The sequence below is a fragment of the Lagenorhynchus albirostris genome, chromosome 8 (assembly GCF_949774975.1).
Source record: "Lagenorhynchus albirostris chromosome 8, mLagAlb1.1, whole genome shotgun sequence".
In the NCBI taxonomy this organism is placed as follows: domain Eukaryota; kingdom Metazoa; phylum Chordata; class Mammalia; order Artiodactyla; family Delphinidae; genus Lagenorhynchus; species Lagenorhynchus albirostris.
The window spans coordinates 27,105,621-27,126,415 of record NC_083102.1 but is presented as its reverse complement, the minus strand read 5'-3'; the positions used below and the strand labels follow the sequence as shown (position 1 = coordinate 27,126,415).

Here is a 20,795-nt window from a genome sequence, read left to right as displayed (position 1 = left end):
TCATGAAAGAGTATTCTATAATGTTTCCTCTCATCCGTATACTGACTATTCTCCTGTAACTACAATTTTTTCTAAAATAAATTTTTTGAGTTGAAAATTAAGCCTAGCTTTTGTTTGTCTGTTGATTTTAAGTATAATATAATGTATTTGAAATTTTTAAAAATTTTAATCTAAAAATAAAATGTTCTCTTTAAAATATTAATTTCAGTAACACAGTTATATTTAAATTTAACACTAACGATAAAGCATTTGTATAGGGATGTTTTCTCTTCATACAACTTATGACATTATGAAGAACAATTAAAATCAATAAAAGATAAAATTCTACTACCGTACTGTGTGACCTCTGTATTACTCTATTAGCAGTGGACAAAAATGCTGATCATCAAACAAATAGTCCTGGATCTTTTAAGGACTAGGCCTGTGGATATCTATAATCTTAGATGTTGGTTCTGATTGATGTTTCTTTCTGATCTCATCTACTTCACCATCACCAAGTAAAAATGAAGCCAGCACTGGAATTTGTGAAAAATAGTTCTTAGCCAGGAAATGTTTGTGTTTGATCTTGTGAATAAACAAGGGTTCATATCCCTGAAAAGAAAAGAAAATCAAATTCTATTAAATGTCACAAATATATTTTGCCAAGTAAAAACACTTTTATGCCTCAGTGCCTTTACTTCTCAGTTCTTTCAGCCCAGAAAACATTTATTCTCACTTTGTCCATCATCTTTCGGGGCTCAGCTTTTATGACGCTTTAACCTGGAAGCCTTTCTTGATTCTCCCTCTGACCTCTCTAAGTCTAAACTAACCCCTCCTTCTTATATACTTGCAAGCACTTTCATGTATTTTAATTGTAATATTTAGTTCATTCTGCCTTGAATTTCACTATTTACTTGCAAGTCTCTTCCATGATGATAAGAAAGGCTCCTTAAAGATTCAAACTGAGTCTTTTTTTTTTTAATATTTATTTATTTATTTTGGCTGCGCTGGGTCTTAGTTGCAGCACGAGGGATCTTTTTTTAGTTGTGGCATGTGGGCTTCTTAGTTGCAGCACTAGTTCCCCGACCAGGGATTGAACCCGGGTCCCCTCCATTGGGAGTGTGGAGTCTGACCCACTGGACCACTAGGGAAGTCCCTCACACTGGGTCTTTTTCATACATGTGTGTCTTGGCACCATAAGGTAAAGAGTCAATCAATATTTTTGTGTGAATGCTCTTGTCACCTTAGTTCTCTTTAAATCTATTTCAATACTGATACAATTACCCACTTGAATTTTTTTTTTCTAAAATTAGTCCTTCCCTCTATATCTCCAGAGTTCAAAATAAAGATCACAATGGTGCTGTGACAATGTAAGCTTCTCTTTAGTCACCCTTTTTACTACCTTAGATATGAGTCCCTGCACTGTTTCTCTTGTGTTTCTCTTCTGTCTTCTAAATAGAAAATAACTTTCCTGCCTTTATCAAATCTTTGTGCCTTTCCATTTTTATTTGTTCATAATTAATTTTTAGGCTTCTTGTCTCTCCACAGCTATAGCAGCACTTTGAACTTTCTCTGTTATGTAGCTTTGCCACATTATAAGACAATCTGTTTTCTAATGAGAGGGGCACAATGCTAGTTGCCAACCCAATATTCATTCTCTCTTGCATTCATATTTAGAGGCCCAACTCTATATAGGGGCCTTATTTTGTATTTTGTGATGTGCTCAGCTTTCTTAGGCTTTATTATAGCTAGGGGTGGCCATATGACAAGTTTCTGACATATATATGTGTGTGTATGTGTATATATATATACACACATATATATGGCAGAAATATATATATATTTATATATACACACATGTATATATGTACATTTGTAAAAAAGAAGTCATTGGATAAAGCTTACAGGGAAGCTTTTTAGGAGTGGGAAGTACCTTTAGGCTTTTGCCATATCTAGGAGGGGGATATAATGCAGAAGATGAAGTAGCTATCTGTCTCTAAGAGTACACAATCATTAGGGTTAAAGCCAAAGGTTAAATATGGCTGAGGAAGAAGTTAGAAGGCCTGGGTTTCTGAGAGCATTGTGGAGCTACCATACAAGTCTCCAGATGCCAAACTCTGGATCCCTATTATATAAGACAACTGACCCCATATTTGATTAAGTCATTATACTGCTTAGTCTGTTATTTGCAGCTAAACTCAAATGCAACTGAAACAATGAAGTATTGTATCCATTACATTTCCTTGCTTTTCCCCAAGCACTTATCACAATATCTGGCAGATTGAAAAGCAAATTCTGGTTGAATTAATAAATACTGTCTATTCTCTTTATTCTTTTTTGCTTTCTGTTTTTTTTTGGCTGCATTGGGTCTTTGTTGCTGTGTGCGGGTTTTCTCTAGTTGTGGCAAGCGGGAGCTGCTCTTCGTTGCGGTGCGTGGGCTTCTCACTGCGGTGGCTTCTCTTGTTGTGGAGCATGAGTGCTAGGGGCACAGGCTTCAGTAGTTGTGGCATGTAGGCTCAGTAGTTGTGGCTCGCGGGCTCTAGAGCGCAGGCTCAGTAGTTGTGGCACACAGGCTTAGTTGCTCTGCGGCATGTGGGATCTTCCCAGACCAGGGCTCGAACCTGTGTCCCCTGCATTGGCAGGCGGATTCTTAACCACTGAGCCACCAGGGAAGCCCCTCTTCATTAATCTTAATTGACTCTTCTTTTCAACCAAATCACAAATACTACCTGTACCTCCTCCTAAAATTTGTTTTCTGAAAGGTTAGGTATCTCTTTACTAAGATATCTCCTTACTAAAGATCCTTCCATAGTGTCAAGTCAAGATAAAGAAAGCCCTGGAGAAAAGGAGCCAAAGGATGTGGCATTCTTAAAGAAAGCATTATGTAGAAATATCCTGGGCTTATTTTAAAGTTTCCTCTCTATGGTATGTATATATACACAATGGAATATTATTCAGCCGTAAAAAAGAATGAAATTCCACCATTAGCAACAATACAGATGACCTAGAGAGCATTATACTTAGGGAAATAAGTCAGAGAGAGAAAGACAAATACTCTATATTATCACTTACATGTACAATCTAAAAAATAAAACAAATGTATACACCAAAATAGAAACAGAGTCACAGATACAGAGAAAAAACTAGTGGCTGCCAGTGGGGAAAAGGAAGGCAAGATGGGAGTATGGATTAAGAGGCACAAGCTACTATGCATAAATAAATAAGCAACAAGAATATATTGTACAGCATAGGCAAATATGGCCATTGTTTTATAATAACTTTAGAGTATAATCTATACAAATATTGAATCACTGTGCTGTACACCTGAAACTAATATAATATTATAAATCAGCTATACTTCAATTTTTTTAAAAAAGTTTCCTCTCTACAGACAAATTCACCAGGTCAAAATACTCATTTAACCTTATTCCAACACTTCTTAGCCCATATTTCATTCAAGAAGTACTAACACATTTCTGTTATACAACATTAAACAAAACATGTAGAGAACTTTATAGGTTTTCAAAGTGCATAAAGGCAAAAAGTAATCATCAAAGATGAGAATAGCACATTATGGTACATACAATAAAAGGAACAATAAGTAACTCTTAAAGAGTAATATAATATGGAAAAATATCCATTATCCCCATTTTATAGATGAGAAAACCGGGGCATTGAGACATTAACAAACTTGCCCAACTTCTCCCATAAGTGATAGAGCCAGAATTCAAAGCTCTAATCTACTCTAATCCTTTATACCAATTTCATGTTTTTTGCTAACCTTTATAAAATTTTGCAAAGCAAAGAAGGAAGGTCTTAATGTCCTGCAGATCATTAATGACAGAAATGGGGAAATACTGGGTCAGGTGTCTTGACTTTAAATCCACTATTGTCCTACTCTGGCCATTGCACACACCAGGAGAAACTGATCTGCCTCATATACAGTTCAAAGAACAGAAGTCTTTTTCCATGCTTTTCCTACAATTTGTATCATGATTGCAGGAGTCAAGATTATTTTAAGTTTTGAGTAGTTTTTTACTCAATGAGATAGCAAATACCTCTGTTCATTTAGGAAATTCTGGAAATTACAACAGGACATAAACTATTCTTTAAGTAGGCTGAATATTAATACTTAAACGATTACACCAGCCCAAAACCATAAAAAGGCAAATTTTTTAGTTTGTCTGAAATGACAATTATATTTGAAGTCATTTCTTTATTTACACTAGGGTTGCTTGGCGTAAACGGAGCTCTATTTACAGAAATTCAGTAAGATCCTGAAATTAGAAATGCATGTGAATAGAACATTTAATTTGATACTGCAGTAATTTGATTAAATACACAAAGGGAGTTGTGTGTATGAATTGAAGAAGCAGTGGAATATCAGCTTTGGGAGTGAACTTCAATCCCACTATGGGTCCTATATGAAACACTATTGCTAGTATTGGCTAGGCTTTCAGTGATTAAATATTTATGAGGCAGCTTAGTTTACTAAATATAATATTTAACATAGCTTCAGTTTCTTGTTACCCTTTCCTTCAGTCCCTAGAGTAAAATTTTTCTTAGCCTGACTCCTAATGGAAAATTATTCAAAAAAGTTGAAACTTTAACTAGTTTCTCCTCTTTACTCCTTCCCCCTCCCTAATAAAAACACAGGCAGGAAATAGCACGATTCAAAACGACTATTATATTTGAAGTCATTTCTGTATTTTCCCTTAGCTGACATCTTGCATGGAATTAAAGTACAGCAATTTAATTAGCAGAAGGCAGAGAATCAATATCAGATGTTGGGATCATAGGCTTGCTTAGTATAAACGGAGCTTTCGGGGAACTCATCAGGGACCCCTCAATTCTGTTCATCAAAATGTTTTACAGATTGCATCTTATAAATTACTGGAATTAAATGGTATTTAATTTTTACAGTGCTTTCCCCACTCCTAGTTAACTGGAAGCAAATGAAAAATGAAGCCTCAGAACTATACCCCATCAGTATGATTGTCATTTAGGGCACAAAATTATGAACAGAATTTATTTGAGAATCTACCGTGCTTTTAGGCAGACTTGTGATGATTAATCAAAGGACAGACTTTAGGTTTCAAAATACCTATCTGGTGATAATATTCATTTATTCATTCAACAAATACTTATTAATTCCCTAGTCTGTGACACTGCTGTAGGTATTAGAGATATAGACACAAATAAACTAAACAATATCCCTGTTCTTATGGAATTTACTGTGGAACTAATGTGCTTGAACTTGCTATTATTAGGAGGGTCTGGTTTCATGTTAGGTACTTGGAAGACTTTCAGATGTCTTATCTTTACCTTTTAAGTGTCTTAGCTTCCTTTCAATTTTAATCTCTGCCGTACATACCATCCATGTATTTTGTTACTGTTATCCATGGGTTCTCTGTTTCTTAATCCAATGGAAGTATTTAACTTATGCATGGAATGTAGTAAAAGGCAGTCAAGTTACCTCTAATAATTCCAATGACCAAATTAAGGTCCCAAATAAAGTTTGACCTCCTTACCTCTTCAACACTCTTTAGCTTGAGATGAGCAGTGCCTTCATCTTTGGTAAGAAGAATGCAGTTCCAGGGCGACCACTCCAAGGACTTATCCCACCTGACCATGACCAGATCATTGAGATCATTCCAGGTACTGAGCACTGACTGGGATGCCCAGATGTTCTCAGTCAGGTACTGAATATCTTGTAGCTGCATGTCAAAACATTTGTGAAAAACAATGTTTTCTTCTAAACATAAAATTTTAAATTATTCTATTACTTGAGAAAACAAATTATACTGAGTATATTTTTTAAAGGAAAACATTATTCATGAGGTTTTCTGCGCACATGGCTTATTTCTCATCAAATCTCTGCTCATTCTGCCCAAACCATAATATGTTACCAATCTCACAGTCATGACTGCATCTTTAACCCAGAGTAAGCTGTGTATATTTCTTCCAATATGCTAATTTTACCTTACATTTATATGGTATTAAGTACTTTTCAAAATTCATTAGTAACTATCATCTTATCCTCAGGGTTACTGCAGATCATTTTATTCCCATTTTACAAATGAGGAAATTAAGATTTAATAAAGAATAAGCAATTCGCTTAGCGTTATTAAAAACTTTATTGTTTTAATGAAAAAAGAGGGAAAAGGGAAGAAATGAAATAACTGTTTTAAAACTTTTTTAAAAAATTTTAAACCATATTAGCTAAAGCTCTTGAAATGACTTTCTGTCACAAGGTCTGCATATATAAACTCAGAATTGCCAGAGAGGCAAGCTTCACAAAGAATAAACATGGGAAAGAGAAACATTATTTTAATAGGTTTGGATGGGAAAGCAGAAATCTTTTCTGTAAAATCAATGGACAAATTTCATCCATGATTGGCAACATTTACTGATCATACCTGCATCAGGAAAGCAATTTTAGAATCATCTTCATAATCAGCTTCTGAATAGTAAAGTCGTTGAAGTAAACATTTGTACTTCAAACATGATTCTCGTTTTTGAGTCTCATTGTCAAGGTTAATGCAGTGGCGACAGCGGTAAATGTGGTGTGAGGTGGATGATACAGCAAACTCTGTAGAAGGCAAATAGAGCTGGCAACTGAGGCAAAAGTAAATCTTCTTATAAAACTTCAGTGGATCTTGAGGGACCTGAAAGAAAGAAAGAAAGAAAGAAAGAAAGAAAGAAAGAAAGAAAGAAAGAAAGAAAGAAAGAAAGAAAGAAAGAAAGGAGGGAGGGAGGAAGGAAAGGGAGGGAGAGAAGAAGGAAAGGAAAGGAAGGAAGGAAGGAAGGAAGGAAGGAAGGAAGGAAGAAAGAAGAAAGAAAGAAAGAAGGAAAGAAAGAACGAGAAAGAAAAGAAAGAGAAGGAAAGAAAGAAAGAAAGAAGGAAAGAAAGAATGAGAAAGAAGGAAAGAAAGAAAGGAGGAAAGAAAGAAAGAAAGGAAAGAAAGAAGGAAAGAAGAAAAGGAAAGAAAGAAAAAAGAAACGAAAGAAAGAAGAAAAGAAAGAAAGAAAGAGAAAGAAAGAAAGAAAGAAGAAAAGGAAAGAAAGAAAAAAGAAAAGAAATGAAAGAAAGAAGAAAAGAAAGAAGGAAAGAAAAAAAAGAAAAGAAACGAAAGAAAGAAGAAAAGGAAGGAAGGAAGGAAGGAAGGAAGGAAGGAAGGAAGGAAGGAAGGAAGGAAGGAAGGAAGGAAGGAAGGAAGGAAGGAAGGAAGGAAGGGAGGGAGGGAGGGAGGGAGGGAGGAAGGAAGGAAGGAAGGAAGGAAGGAAGGAAGGAAGGAAGGAAGGAAGGAAGGAAGGAAGGAAGGAAGGAAGGAAGGAAGGAAGGAAGACAAACTATAACAGCCAGGCCAAATGCTAAGGGCTAATTTATCTTAGAATGAGATAACAAGTTGGTTAATTTTAAAGTCATATTTTTTCCTTAACTTCCTACTCTATACAAAATTTAAATTTCAAGTAGTATTCATTTACCCTACCAAAATATTAAAAATCTCTATTATTCATAAACTTTTAGATATACATGGTAAAATCACCTAGAAAATTAACTGACTGAAAAAAATGAGTCGGTAGAGGCTTTGAGTTGCAATAGTAAGAAAACTTCCCAAGAAGAAAAGAAAAGAAAGTGCTTTGGCACTTATTTTTAAGAATTTAGATTTTTGGTGCTATGCTGTGTTAATTATTTTTACAGGCAATAGCTAGATTCACACAGAAATTAAAGCCCACTAAACCAAGTGTTCTCATTTCATTTATCTTAACACTAAATTTAGATTGGCTCAATTATCAATATTCAAAATTTGAAATTCTGCATTATATGGTAGTTCTATTTTTAATTTTTTGAGGACCCTCCATAATGCTACATTTCCACTAACAGTGCACAAAGATTCCCTTTCTTCCACATCCTTGCCAACACTTGTTACCCTCTGTCTTTTGAGTAGACATTTTAACTTTGGTGAGATGATATTTCACTGAGCTTTTGATTTGCATTTCTTTGATTAGTGATAATGAGCACTTTTTCATGTACATGTTGGCCATTTGTATGTCTTCTTTGGGAAAATGTTTATTCAGATCCTTTGTCCATTTTTAAATTGGATTAAAATTATTTTGTTATTGAGTCGTACACGTTGTTTTTGATACTAACTCATCGGATAAATGGTTTGCAAATATTTTCTCCCATTCAATAGGTTGCTTTCATTTTGTTGAATTCTTTCCTTTGTTGTGCAAAAACTTTTTAGGTTGATAAAATCCCATTTGTCTATTTTTGCTGTTGTTGCCTTTGCCTTTGGTGTCACGAGCAAAAAATTGTTGCCAAAGCCAATGTCAAGAAACATTTCCCCTATGTTTTCTTCTAGTAGATTTACAGTTTCAGGTTTTACATTTAAATAATTAATCCATTTTGAGTCGATTTTTGTATGTGGTGTGAGATAAGGGCCCAATTTCATTTTTTTTTGCATGTGACTGTCTAGTTTTCCCAACACCATTTATTGAAGAGACTGTCCTTTCCCCGTTGTGTATTCTTGGCTCCTTTGTTGTAAATTAATTGACCATATAAGTATGGGTTAATTTCTGGGCTCTCGATTCTGTTTCATTGACCTATGTGTCTGTTTTTATGCCAATAATATACTGTTTTGATTACTATAGCATTGTAATATAGTTTGAAATCAGGAAGCGTGATGCCTCCAGCTTTGCTCTTCTTTCTCAAGATTGCTTTGGTTACTCTGGGTCTTTTGTGTTTCCATACAAATTTTAGGATTTTTTTTTCCTATCTCTGTGAAAAATGCCATTGGAATTTTGATAGGGATTGATTGCACTGAAGCTGTAGACCACTTTGGGTAGTAAGAACATTTTAACAATATTAATTCTTCCAAAAATTTCTTAAATACAAAACAAACAATAAAAGCATGATCCATTTTAAAACTGAACAAATTGAACGTCATCAAAACAAAAACTTCTGCTCTGTTAGAGATACGGTTAAGAGAATAAAAAGACAAGCCACAGACTGAGAAAATATTTGCAAATCATGTGTCTTACAAAGGACTTATATGCAAAATATATTAAAAATTTCAATAACGAGAAAATAAGCAACTCAACTGAAAAAATGGCAGTGACAACAGATGTTGAGACACTTCACCAAAAAGATATATGGATGTCAAAAACATGCATGAAACGATGCTTAATATTATTACTCATTGGGAAAATGCAGATTAAAACACTACACACCTATTAGAATTCCAAAAATGAAATAAAAACTGACAATACCAAGTGCTGACACGGATGCAAAGCAACTGGAACTCTCATACATTGCAGATGGAGTGCAACATGGTATAATCAGTTTGGAAAAATGTTTGGCAGTCTTTATAAAGGTAAATATGCATTTACCATATGACTCAACAATCCCACTTCCTAGGTATTTAACCCCAAACAACCAACTTACACAAAAACTCACAATTGAGTGTTCGTAGTGACTTTATTCACAAAAGCCCAAAACTCTAAACAATTTAATGTCCTGCAATTGTCAACAGATAAACTCTGGCACACCCAGACCATAAAAATATTATTCGGTTACAACAAAAAACTAATGATACACTAAAAAAATATGGGTGAATATCAAATACAATATGCTAAATGAAGGAAGCCAGTCTTGAAAGACTACAGGCATACCTTGGAGATATTGCAGGTTCAGTTTCAGACCACTGAAATAAAACGGATAATAGCAATAAAGCAAGTCACACGAATTTTTTTGTTTCCCAGTGCATATAAAGCTATGTTTACACTATACTGTAGTCTGTCTAAAAAAACAATGTACATAATTAAAAATACTTTATTACTTAAAGATGCTATCATCTGAGTCTTCTTTTTTCTGGTGAAGGGTCTTGCCCTCCTTAAGGGCTACTGATCGGTCAGGGTGATGATTGCTGAAGTTTGGGGTAGCTGTGGCAGCTTCTTAAAATAAGACAACAATCAAGTTTGCTGCACTGATTGACTCTTCCTTTCATTATGCTAATGGTTTCTCAGTAGCATGCAATACTGTTTGACAGCATTTTACCCACAGTAGAACTTCTTTCAAAATTGGATGACTCCTCTCAAACCTTGCCACTGCTTCATCAACTAAGTTTATGTAATATTCTAAATCATTTGTTGTGATTCCAACAATCTTCACGGCATCTTCACCAAAAGTAGATTCCATTCCCATAAACCACTTTCTTTGCTCAGCCGTAAGAAGCAACTCCTCATTTATTAAAGTTTTATCATGATTTGGAGCAATTCAATTACATCTTCAGGCTGCACTTCTAATTCTAGTTCTCTTGCTATTCTCACCACATCTGCAGTTACTTCCTCCACTAAAGTCTTGAATCCATCAAAGTCATCCATGAGGGATGGAATAAACTTCTTCCAAACTCCTGTTAATGTTGATATTTTGACCTCTTCCCATGGGTCACAAATGCTTTTAATGGCATCTAGAATGATGAATCCTTTCCAGAAGGTTTTCAATTTACTTTGCCCACATCCATCAGAGGAGTCATTATCTATGGCAGCTATAGCCTTATGAAATGTATTTATTTATTTTAAAAAATTATTGAAATATAGTTGATGTACAATATTATGTTAGTTTCAGATGTTCTACATAATGATTTAACATTTGCATACAATATGAAATGATCATCTGGATAAGTCTAGTAACCACCTGTCCCAGTACAAAGTTATTACAATATTATTGACCATATTCCTTATGCTGTATATTACCTCCCTGTGACTTATTTACTACATAACTAGAGGTTTGTACCTCCTAATCCCCTTCAACTATTTTGCCCCCACCCCCGCCCCGACGCTCTTACTTCTGGCAATCACCTGTTTGTTCTCTGTATCTACAAGTCTCTTTTCGTTTTGCTTTGTTTTTTTTACTTTTTAGATTCTACTTATAAGTGAGGTTGTGCAGTATTTTTCTTTCTCTGTCTGACTTATTTCACTTAACATAATACCCTCTAGATCCATCCATGTTGTAGCCAATGGTAAGATCTCATCTTTATGGCTAATACTCCATTGTGTGTGTGTTGGTGTGTGTATATATATATATACATATATATATATATACACACATACCACATCTTCTTTATCCATTTGTCTATCAATAGATAATTAGCTTGCTTCCATATCTTGGCTATTATAAACAGTGCTGCAATGAATACTGGAATACATATATCTTTTCAAATTAGTCTTTTTGTTTTCTTTGGGTAAATACACAGAAGTGAAATTGCTGGGTTACATGGCAGTTCTATTTTTAATTTTTTGAGGAAACTCCACATTGTTTTCCATAGCGGCTGTACCAATATAAATTCTACCAACAGTGCACAAGGGTTCCCTGTTCTCCGTATCCTCACCAACCCTTGTTATTTGTTGTCTTTTTGATGATGGCTCTTCCACAGGTGTGAGGTGATATCTCATGGTGGTTTTGATTTGCATTTCCCCGATGATTAGTGATGTTGAGCAGATTTTCACGCGTCTGTTGGCCGTCTGTATGTCTTCCTTGGAAAAAGGTCTATTCAGGTCCTATGCCCATTTTTAATCCTGTTGTTTGTTTTTGATGTTGGGTTGTATGCATTCTTTGTATATTTTGGATATTAACCTGTAATTAGACATTTCATTTGGAAATATCTTCTCCCATTCAGTATGCTGCCTTTTCACTTTATTGATAGTTTCATTCACTGTGCAAAAGATTTTTAGTTTGATGTACTCCCACTCACTTATTTTTAGCTTTGTTTCCCTTGCCTGAGGACACGTATCCAAAAAATACACTTAAGACCGATGTCAAAGAGCATATTGCCTAGGTTTTCTTCTAAGAGTTTTAAGGTTTCAGGTTTTACATTTAAGTCTTTATTCCATTAAGTTGATTTTTGTATTTGGTGTGATAAAGTAGTCCAGTTTGATTCTTTTGCATGTGGCTGTCCAGTTTTCCCAACACCATTTATTGAAGAGACTGTCTTTTCCCCCAGTGTGTGTTCTTGCCTTCTTTGTCATAGATTAATTGTCCATATAAATGTAGGTTTGTTTCTGGGCTCTCTATTCTGTTTCACTGATCTATGGATCTGTTTTTGTGCCAGTACCATACTGTTTTGATTACTGTAGCTTTGTAGTACAGTCTGAAGTCAAGGAGCATGATACCTCCAGCTTTGTTCTTCTTTCTCAAGATTGTTTTGACTACTCAAAGTCTTTTGTGTTTCCATACACATTTTAGAGCTATTTGTTCTAGTTCTGTGGAAAATGCCCTTGGAATTTTGAAAGAGGCTGCATTAAATCTGTAGATTGCCTTGGATATTATGTGATTTTAACAATATTAATTCTTCCATTTGTTTATGTCATCTTCAAGTTCTCTCATCAATGTCATAGTTTTCTGAGTACAAGTTTTACCTCGTTGGTTAGATTTATTCCTAGGTATTGTATTCTCTTTGATGTAATTATAAATGGGATTGTTTTCTTAATTTCTCTTTCTGAGAGTTTGTTATTAGTGTATAGATATGCAATAGATTTCTGTATATTAATTTTGTATTCTGCAACTTTACTGAATTCATTGATGAATTCTAACAGATTTTGGTGTTATCTTTAGGATTTTCTCTACATAGTAGCATGTCATCTGCAAATAGTGATAGTTTTACTTCCTTCTTTCCAATCTGAATTCCCTTCATTTCTTTCTCTTGTATGATTACTGTGGTTAGGATTGCCAATACTATGTTGAATAAAAGTGGCAAGAGTGGGCATCCTTGTCTTGTTCCTGATCTTAGAGGAAATGCTTTCACCTTTCCGCTATTGAATATGATGTTGGTTGTAGGTTTATCATATATGGCCTTTATTATGTTGAGGTATGTTCCCTCTATACACTTTGTTGAGAGTTTTTATCACAAATGAATGTTGAAGTTCGTCAAAGCTTTTTCTCCATCTATTGAATTGATCTTATAATTTTCATTCTTCAGTTTGTTAATGTGGTGTATCACACTGATTTGCAGCATTGAACCATTCTTGCATCCCAGAGATAAATCCCACTTGATCATGGTGTATGATCCTTCCAGTGTGTTACTGAATTCGGTTTGCTAACATTTTGCTGAGGACTTTTGCATCTATGTTCATCAGTGATATTGGCGTGTAATTTTCTGTGATGTCTTTGTCTGGTTTCAGTATCAGGGTGATGCTGGCCTCATAGAATGAGTTTGGAAGTATTCCTTCCTCTTCAGTTTTTTGGAGTAGTTTGAGAAGGACAGATGTTAACTCTTTTTTAAATGTTTGGTAGAATTTCCTGTGAAGCAGTCTAGGCCTGAACTTTTATTTGTTGCGAGTTTTTGATTACTGATTCAATTTCATTACTGGTAATTGGTCTGTTCATATTTTCTATTTCTTCCAGGTTCAGTCTTGGGAGATTGTATGTTTCTAGGAATTTATCCAGTTCTTCTAGGTTGTCCACTTTATTGGTGTGTAACTGTTCATAAGAATCTCTTATGATCCTTTAATTTCTGTGGTGTTGGTTGTAACCTCTCTTTCATTTCTGATTTTATTAATTTGGCCCCTCGTTTTTTTCTTGATGAGTCTGGCAAAAACTTCATCAATTTTGTTTATCTTTTCAAAGAACCAGCTCTTAGTTTCATTGGTATTAGTCTCTTTATTTCTGCTCTGATCTGTATTATTTCTTTCCTTCTACTAACTTTAGGTTTTGTTTCTTCTTCTTTTTCTAGTTCCTTTAGGTGTAATGTTAGGTTGTTTGAGATTTTTCTTATTTCCTGATGTAGGCTTGTATCACTATCAGCTTCCCTCTTAGAACTGCTTCTGCTGAATCCCATTGATTTTGGATCATTGTCTTTCCATTTTTATTGTCTCCACGTATTTTTTTTTATTTCCTCTTTGATTTATTCAGTGACCCATGTTTAGCAGCATATTATTTAACCTCCAAATGTTTTTACTTTTTGTAGTTTTTTTTTCTTGCAGTTAATTTCTAGTCTCATAGCATTGTGGTTGGAAAAGATGCTTGATATGATTTCAATATTCTTAAATTTATTGAGACTTGGTATTAACCTTCATAAAAATAAAGAGAGTTAGGGCTTTGCTCTGGAAGAGGCTTTGGCTTATGGAAATGTTACGGCTGGTTTGATCTTCTATCTAGACCACTCAAATTCTCTCCATATCAGCAATAGGGCTGTTTCATTTTCTTAGCACTCATGTGTTCACTGAAGTAGCACTTTTAATTTCCTTCAAGAACTTTTCCTTTGCATTTACAAGTTGACTAACTATTTAGTGCAAGAGGCTTAACTTCTGGCCTATTTCAGCTTTCGACAAGCCTTCCTCACTAAGTTTAATCATTTCTAGCTTTAAATTCTCCAATTTAAAGGGAGAGGTGTGCAACTCTTCCTTTCACTTGAACTCTTAGAGGCTGTTGTAGGGTTATTAATTGGCCTAATCTCAATAATGTTGTGTCTCAGGGGATAGGGAAACCTGAGGAGAGGGAGAGAGTTGGAAGTACCACCAGTTGGTGGAGCAGTCAGGACACACACACGTCAATTAAGTCCGCTGTTTTATGTGGGTGAGGTCCATGGTGCCCCAAAACAATTACAATAGTAACATCAAAGATCAGTGACCACAGATCACTGTAACAAATATAACAATAATGAAAAAGCCTGAAACATTACAAGAATTACCAAAATGTGACACAGAGACACAAAGGGAGCAAATACTCTTGGAAAAATTGTGCCAACAGACTTGCTCAATGCAGGGTTGTCACAACCTTCAATTTGTAAAAAAAAAAAAAAAAGAAAGAAAAGAAAAAGAGAAAAGAAAAAGAACACACACACAGTATCTGCAAAGCTCAGTAAAGTGAAGTGCAATAAGACATGGTATACTTGCACATAGCATATCATTCCATTTATGTGACACTCTAGGTTAGGTATAACTATAGAAATAAAATTCTGATCAGTGTTTGCCAAGGGTTAGGTAGCCAGGGGAAGGGCTGATTACAAAGTAGCAGCATGAGGGAATTTGGGGGAGGTGATAAGACTATCTTTTATCTTGATTGTGCTGTTGGCTGTTGATTATATGACTCTGAATTTGTCAAAACTCACCAAAAGGATTGAATTTTACCAAAGGTAAATTTAAAAAGTGAATAAAATGATACAATGTTATATGAATGTGTAGAATATTAAATTCTATTATACTACTGCAAGCATATAAAAACTGAGTAAGTCTATAGAAGACTAAAAGGTAGCTTGGAAAAATGAAACAACGATGTGAATAAGAAATAATTCAATGGTCAACTTTTCTCTTGAACTTTTGTTATATTTTGAAATTATCTTGCAATACAGTTAAGTTTCAAAACTTCATTAAAAAGAAAGAATATAAAAAATAAACAATTTTAATTTTTCTAAAAATTTTGACTAAATATTGAGATTTTGTTTATGTTAAAAAAGCAAAATACATGTTTAGTCAGCTTCTTAAATAGATTATTAGTCTAAACATAATCACTGGAACAAAACGCTGTTTCAAATTCTTTAGTAAACCACCCCCCCCAAAACTTTACTGAAGGTGTTTTAAATAGTTTTGCAAAGTAAGAAGGCAGTAAGGCACTTATCTTGGCTTTAGAGAGAAAAATCCCCAAAGGAGGCTAAACATGTTAGAGTTGGAAAAGGTAGTTTAATTCAAATACGTGTTACATTTGAAGTTCTCGCAGGATATCTATGTGGATCTGTTCAGTAATAATTATAACTCCGTGATAAGTATTATAAAGGAACACAAACAGGTGCATGTAGAATCTCAGATATGAAGAGTTTAACTTTCTCTGAGGCCTAATGAAGGAGGGTACATGTGAATTGAGTCTTAGAAAATGAAGAGGAGTTGGCTGGGTAAACTAGGGGACAGCATTCCAAGTGGAAGCAACAGTACATGGAAAAGCATGATGGTGTGAGAGATCATGATGTGTTCCACACACTGTAATATTCAACTGGATATTTAATCCAGAGAGTAGGAGAGAATTCAAGCTTGGAAATACAAACAGAAAAAGTTAAATGATTCATTTATCAACATAAAAAATATCATTCAAAGGAGATTTCACCAATAAGATGGTCTTCCACATGGACCCCCTAGTAAAGTATTAAAGCAAAATCTGCATATACTTCGACTTACTATAGCACGTCTTAGAATTTTGATAAAGGAATACAGGGAAGAAAAGGTAGAGTACCTTAAGGTGTCTTGCAACTTCTGGATTAAACAGAGGTGTTTTGATGTACTGAAAAAAGAGTGTTGCAATCCTTTTTCTGAGTCCTTCAAGGTTCTCATGTTTGACTCCTCTCATCATAAGGTCAACCTCCCTGTCAATCAATTCTAGAATTTCTTGAGTCAGTTTACAATCATGTTCCTGTGTAAAACACAACCATATTCAGTATAGAATTTTAAAAATCACTAGTTTTTAAAATTATCACCCAAACAAACTGAAAACTACATTCCAAAGGTAACAAAACATTGCTGACATAAATATAAGTTGGTGCCACTAATTTAGAAAAAATTTTGACGTTATCTAGTAGAACTTAAGATATGCATAATCTACAACCCAGCAATTCTACTCTTAAGTGCTTTAAAAAATGTGCACGGAGTCATCGTTCACACCAGCTCAAAATGAGAAACAACTAAATATCCATAAATAAATTGATTACATAAATAATGACGGCTTATTCATACAGTAGAGTATTACGTGATATATGGACATGAATTAACTAGAGCTATATACAGTAACAAGTTTAAATCTTACAAATTAATGTTGAGCAAATGAAGCAAGGCACAAAATAATACATACAGTCTCATTCCATTTAAATAAAATCCAAAAATAAACAACACTACACCGTATTATTTAGAGATGTATACAGAGGTGGTAACTATGAAGAAAAATCAAGGAAATGACTACCATGAAAGTCTGTATGGTAATTACTTTTAGAGGACGAGAGGGTGAGTTGCAGATATGAAGAGAAAGGGGGACGTTGGCAATGTCCTGTTTTGGGGCCAGAGGGCAGTAACAAGATTGGTGGTTTTATATTTGCTAAACTATACACGTATATTTTATACATGTTTTCTGCATGTTTATATAATTCACAATAATCTTTAACAAAGTAATAGAAATGATGGTGACTGAATAAGAAAGCCCAAGTTAGAGTGAAGTGATTAAAGTAGAAGGATTTAGAAGTAATAAAATAGAAGTAAGTTCCTCCGACTGCCCTCCGACTACAAAAACCATAGTTTGAATGAAGGAGTCAGAGGGTAACGTCAGTAACTGTAAAATAATGCTCTTCTCTTCTTTTTAATATGTACTTGGTATGGCTAATACAAGAGTCTGCATCAGTGGTCTTTGACCCTGAGGGCACATTAGAATGACCTAGGGAAGATTTTAAAAGATTTTAACAGTGCCCTCACACTTGAGAATCTGATTTAACTGCTCTGAAATGGGGCCTAGATATCATTCCTATTCATTTATTCTCAAACTCTCTCCCTTTCTCTCTTTCAAGCTCTCCAGATGATTCTAACATACACCCAGGATCAAAATTCACTGGTCTATATTAGCAACTGTCATCAAAATAATACTTATTATTTATTGAGGGCTCCCTATTTGTAAGCATTGAGACACATAAATTATATATTTTATTTATATTCTATATACATACGTATGTATAAATATATACACATATATATGTATGTGTATCTTCAAAGCAACTAATTTTACAGATGATGAAACTGATTTTCAGAAATATTAAATAACTAATCTACGGTTGTGCAGCCACCATAAACACAGCCAGACATCGAGTCATGCTTAAAAGCCTTAATCCTCCATCAAATACTGTTAAATAAATGTATATGTGGATATATTAGGTTAAACATATTAAGACATGCACAACTTATCTTTTATGAGTCCATCCTTTGGTTTTTTTAATTAACCAGCTAATGGTCCTAATTATGTCAAGTAAGAATATTTCTACTGTACTCTACCTGCACTCTCCTTTTGCCAATTTGGTCTTTCTACTGCCCTCTACAGATACCATGCTTATTTCCCACCTCTGGACCTATGGCTTCTCCCTCTCTTCCTATCTCTAGCGTCAAAGGCATAGTCACTTGACAAACATCTCTGAAAAGGCTGTCCAGAAAAAAGGCAGTCAATGCCTTATTGAGTCCATGCCTCTGCTTTCAAGATGGGCAGAAATATGAGAGACCTATGGGGACTTACCTTCCAACAAGAACCATTTACTCAACTACTTAAAGTGCCTTAAATCAATAACTGATGAGGAAAAGGAGGTAAAAATACTTATACTAATGCTGCATTAAAATTGCTAAAAATAAAATTTTCATTAAAAAGTGTGAAAATATATAGCCAATAATTGCTGTTTTATTGAACTGAGTTGAGTACTAATCTCATGCTGTATATATCTACATTCATTGCAAAGGTAAGGATACATCTACATTTAGAATATTCATTGTGTTATATTTACTTTTGTATGTGTCATAATATATAGTTTGAGAACTTGTAGATAAATGTTAATGCATAAACCATATCCTCCCCCAATTATACCCAAACAATATAGTTGTTCACAAAATAAAATTCATATATATAGACATTTATTATCTTTATAATTACTTAATACAAACCATCTTGTTTATTTTAGTATTCAATTTTTTTATTGATAGTGGTAGTGATACCCAAAAACTAAGAGAAACTAACTTACCTTTACAGTATGTTTGAGTGTTAACAGCACATCCAGTCTCTCATCTTGAGAGAGATTTTTCAGCACAATGCAGTTATAGATGTTTTGCAGCTCTCTGGCTCTGATGGTGAATTGTGTATCCATCTCAATTATTTTGCCATCAAATCTTCTCCATAGCTTTGGAGCTGAACACTTAAAAATAATGTTTATAATTATCAGTTAATTAAAAGTTCAAAAATAATTTTGTTCCTTCTACTATAAGTTAACCTTATTATCATGTGCTTTATGGAATAAAACTATCACTAAAACTTAAGAAAATTATTTGAAGAATTTGTAGACCATGGGAAAGTAAAACAATTTAGGAAAAAAAATATGAGAGAGCTTTAGTCTGCAGAAGTACAAACACTTCCTCAGGATTCAGAATTTGCTACTAATTTGTACTAACTAGTATGATGGTTAGCTTGATGGATCTATGAAATAATCCCTGGGGAACAAAGCATGCTATTTAGAATGCTAAAAAAAATTATCTACTTGGTTCAGTTATACTGAGTTGTATGAATGTGTCTTGATCATGCCTTGCCAATTGAGAACAACCCTTGTGGAACAATGATTACAATCCTCAAGGCATTAGACCTACAGATATAGCAATATGGGACTCAGTTACAGTTCTGTTTCCTATAAAAATAAATCTATAACAAGTTCACAGTTCTTCACAAAGCAGATGTCCATAGGGAAACAGCTGTATTTAGCTATTTTAGCAGTGCTGTGGCCCCTGCCTCCCTGACAATGGCTAAGATTCTCACTTCCTACTTCCAAATCTAGCTTGGTGCCTCCCAACATAGCCCGTCTCCTGAACTGAGGGTCAAAGATGGAGCTAACTTGCCCTGAAGCTCATGTGAGGAGTCCCAGGCTAAGAATTCAGAGAGAGGAAATGGAGTGAGTCCTCCACTGACTCAGGACCACAACAAAATATTTAAAGACTATGTTTGCCAATGCTTTTGTTCCCTCCTACTCAAACTACTGAGACTTTAAGAGAAGATGCATTGACCTAGAAAGAGCACAGTGAAAATTCACTGACTCTTCTACTTTAAGGTATAAAGCTGCTCAGTTTCTTTCCCTGATTATAATCTATCAAAAAGGAGGCTATGTTGATCACAATTTCTAACTGTCCAAATGCTGCATTTTTGTAGACTGATTGGTAATTGCTTTGGAGACCTGTAGTCCAATTTATGCCATACTTGCAAGCATTTAAATCTTAGATTTGATATAATTTAAAGTTTAAATAGAAGCCCATGTATCAAAATAAATCATCAGGAATGTAGAATAGCCAAATAGAGAAACCATTTAAGGCTGTATTTAGTATGACAGTAGTATGAATTTTTAGTTACAGCCTCAATTTACCTTTAATTTTTTTACATTTCATATTAGCTAAATTACATTGAAAACTACAAAGCTACCATTTAACAACTATATTTGATATGTTTTCAAAGTAATGGCATCATTTTCTGATCAAAGGTAAAATGAATGTTGTGCAGAGCTAGGAATCTCCATCAGAAACTTTAGATTCTCAGTTCTAGTTTTAATCTAGCAAATGAGAAGCTGCAGCCCTATGATTAATTTCTATTTTTAAGCCATAAATCTAATATTAAATAATATACAGTTAATTAGCAGATTGATAAAATTAATAAAATTTATTAAGGATTACAAAAGGGAAATAGCTCGATAAGAAAATATTTTATGATTTAATTATTATCACTTAGAAATTTTAAAAATATATTGTTTTAAATGGTTACAGCCTTGTTTGGGGTAGGCCTCAGAGTGTTACTGAAATCTAATGTTTGCTGCAAAGCTCTTTTTAAAGCCTTTAAGGAATAAGCAATCTTAGGCTAAGTTTCATATAGCAATATTCTAAAGTCTAAAGCCTTAATCTTTGCACACAGTTTTCCTCAGGGTGGCTCTATTAAATGTAATTTCCCTTCTTCCAGTAATGTGATCAATACCTTTAGCTCTTCAGGCTGATAAGTTATTTCATTTGTAATAATCCAAGTACAATAACCTTTTAATGAAATGCTTAGTCCATCTACTTTATTG

The 20,795-nt window shown here is 34.3% G+C and overlaps 1 protein-coding gene across 1 annotated transcript in view; it reads right to left on the bottom strand.

The window, feature by feature from the left end:
• Positions 1-408: 408 nt before the first annotated feature.
• Positions 409-20,795, bottom strand: part of IQUB (IQ motif and ubiquitin domain containing) — a 62,456-nt gene continuing 42,069 nt past the window's right edge. The window contains exons 9-13 of the mRNA XM_060156780.1: positions 18,726-18,896; positions 16,202-16,378; positions 6,399-6,647; positions 5,511-5,696; positions 409-591 (exon numbers count right to left, since the gene is read on the bottom strand). Of these exons, the coding sequence (XP_060012763.1) occupies positions 409-591; positions 5,511-5,696; positions 6,399-6,647; positions 16,202-16,378; positions 18,726-18,896 (966 nt within the window). The remainder of the gene's footprint in view (positions 592-5,510; positions 5,697-6,398; positions 6,648-16,201; positions 16,379-18,725; positions 18,897-20,795) is intronic.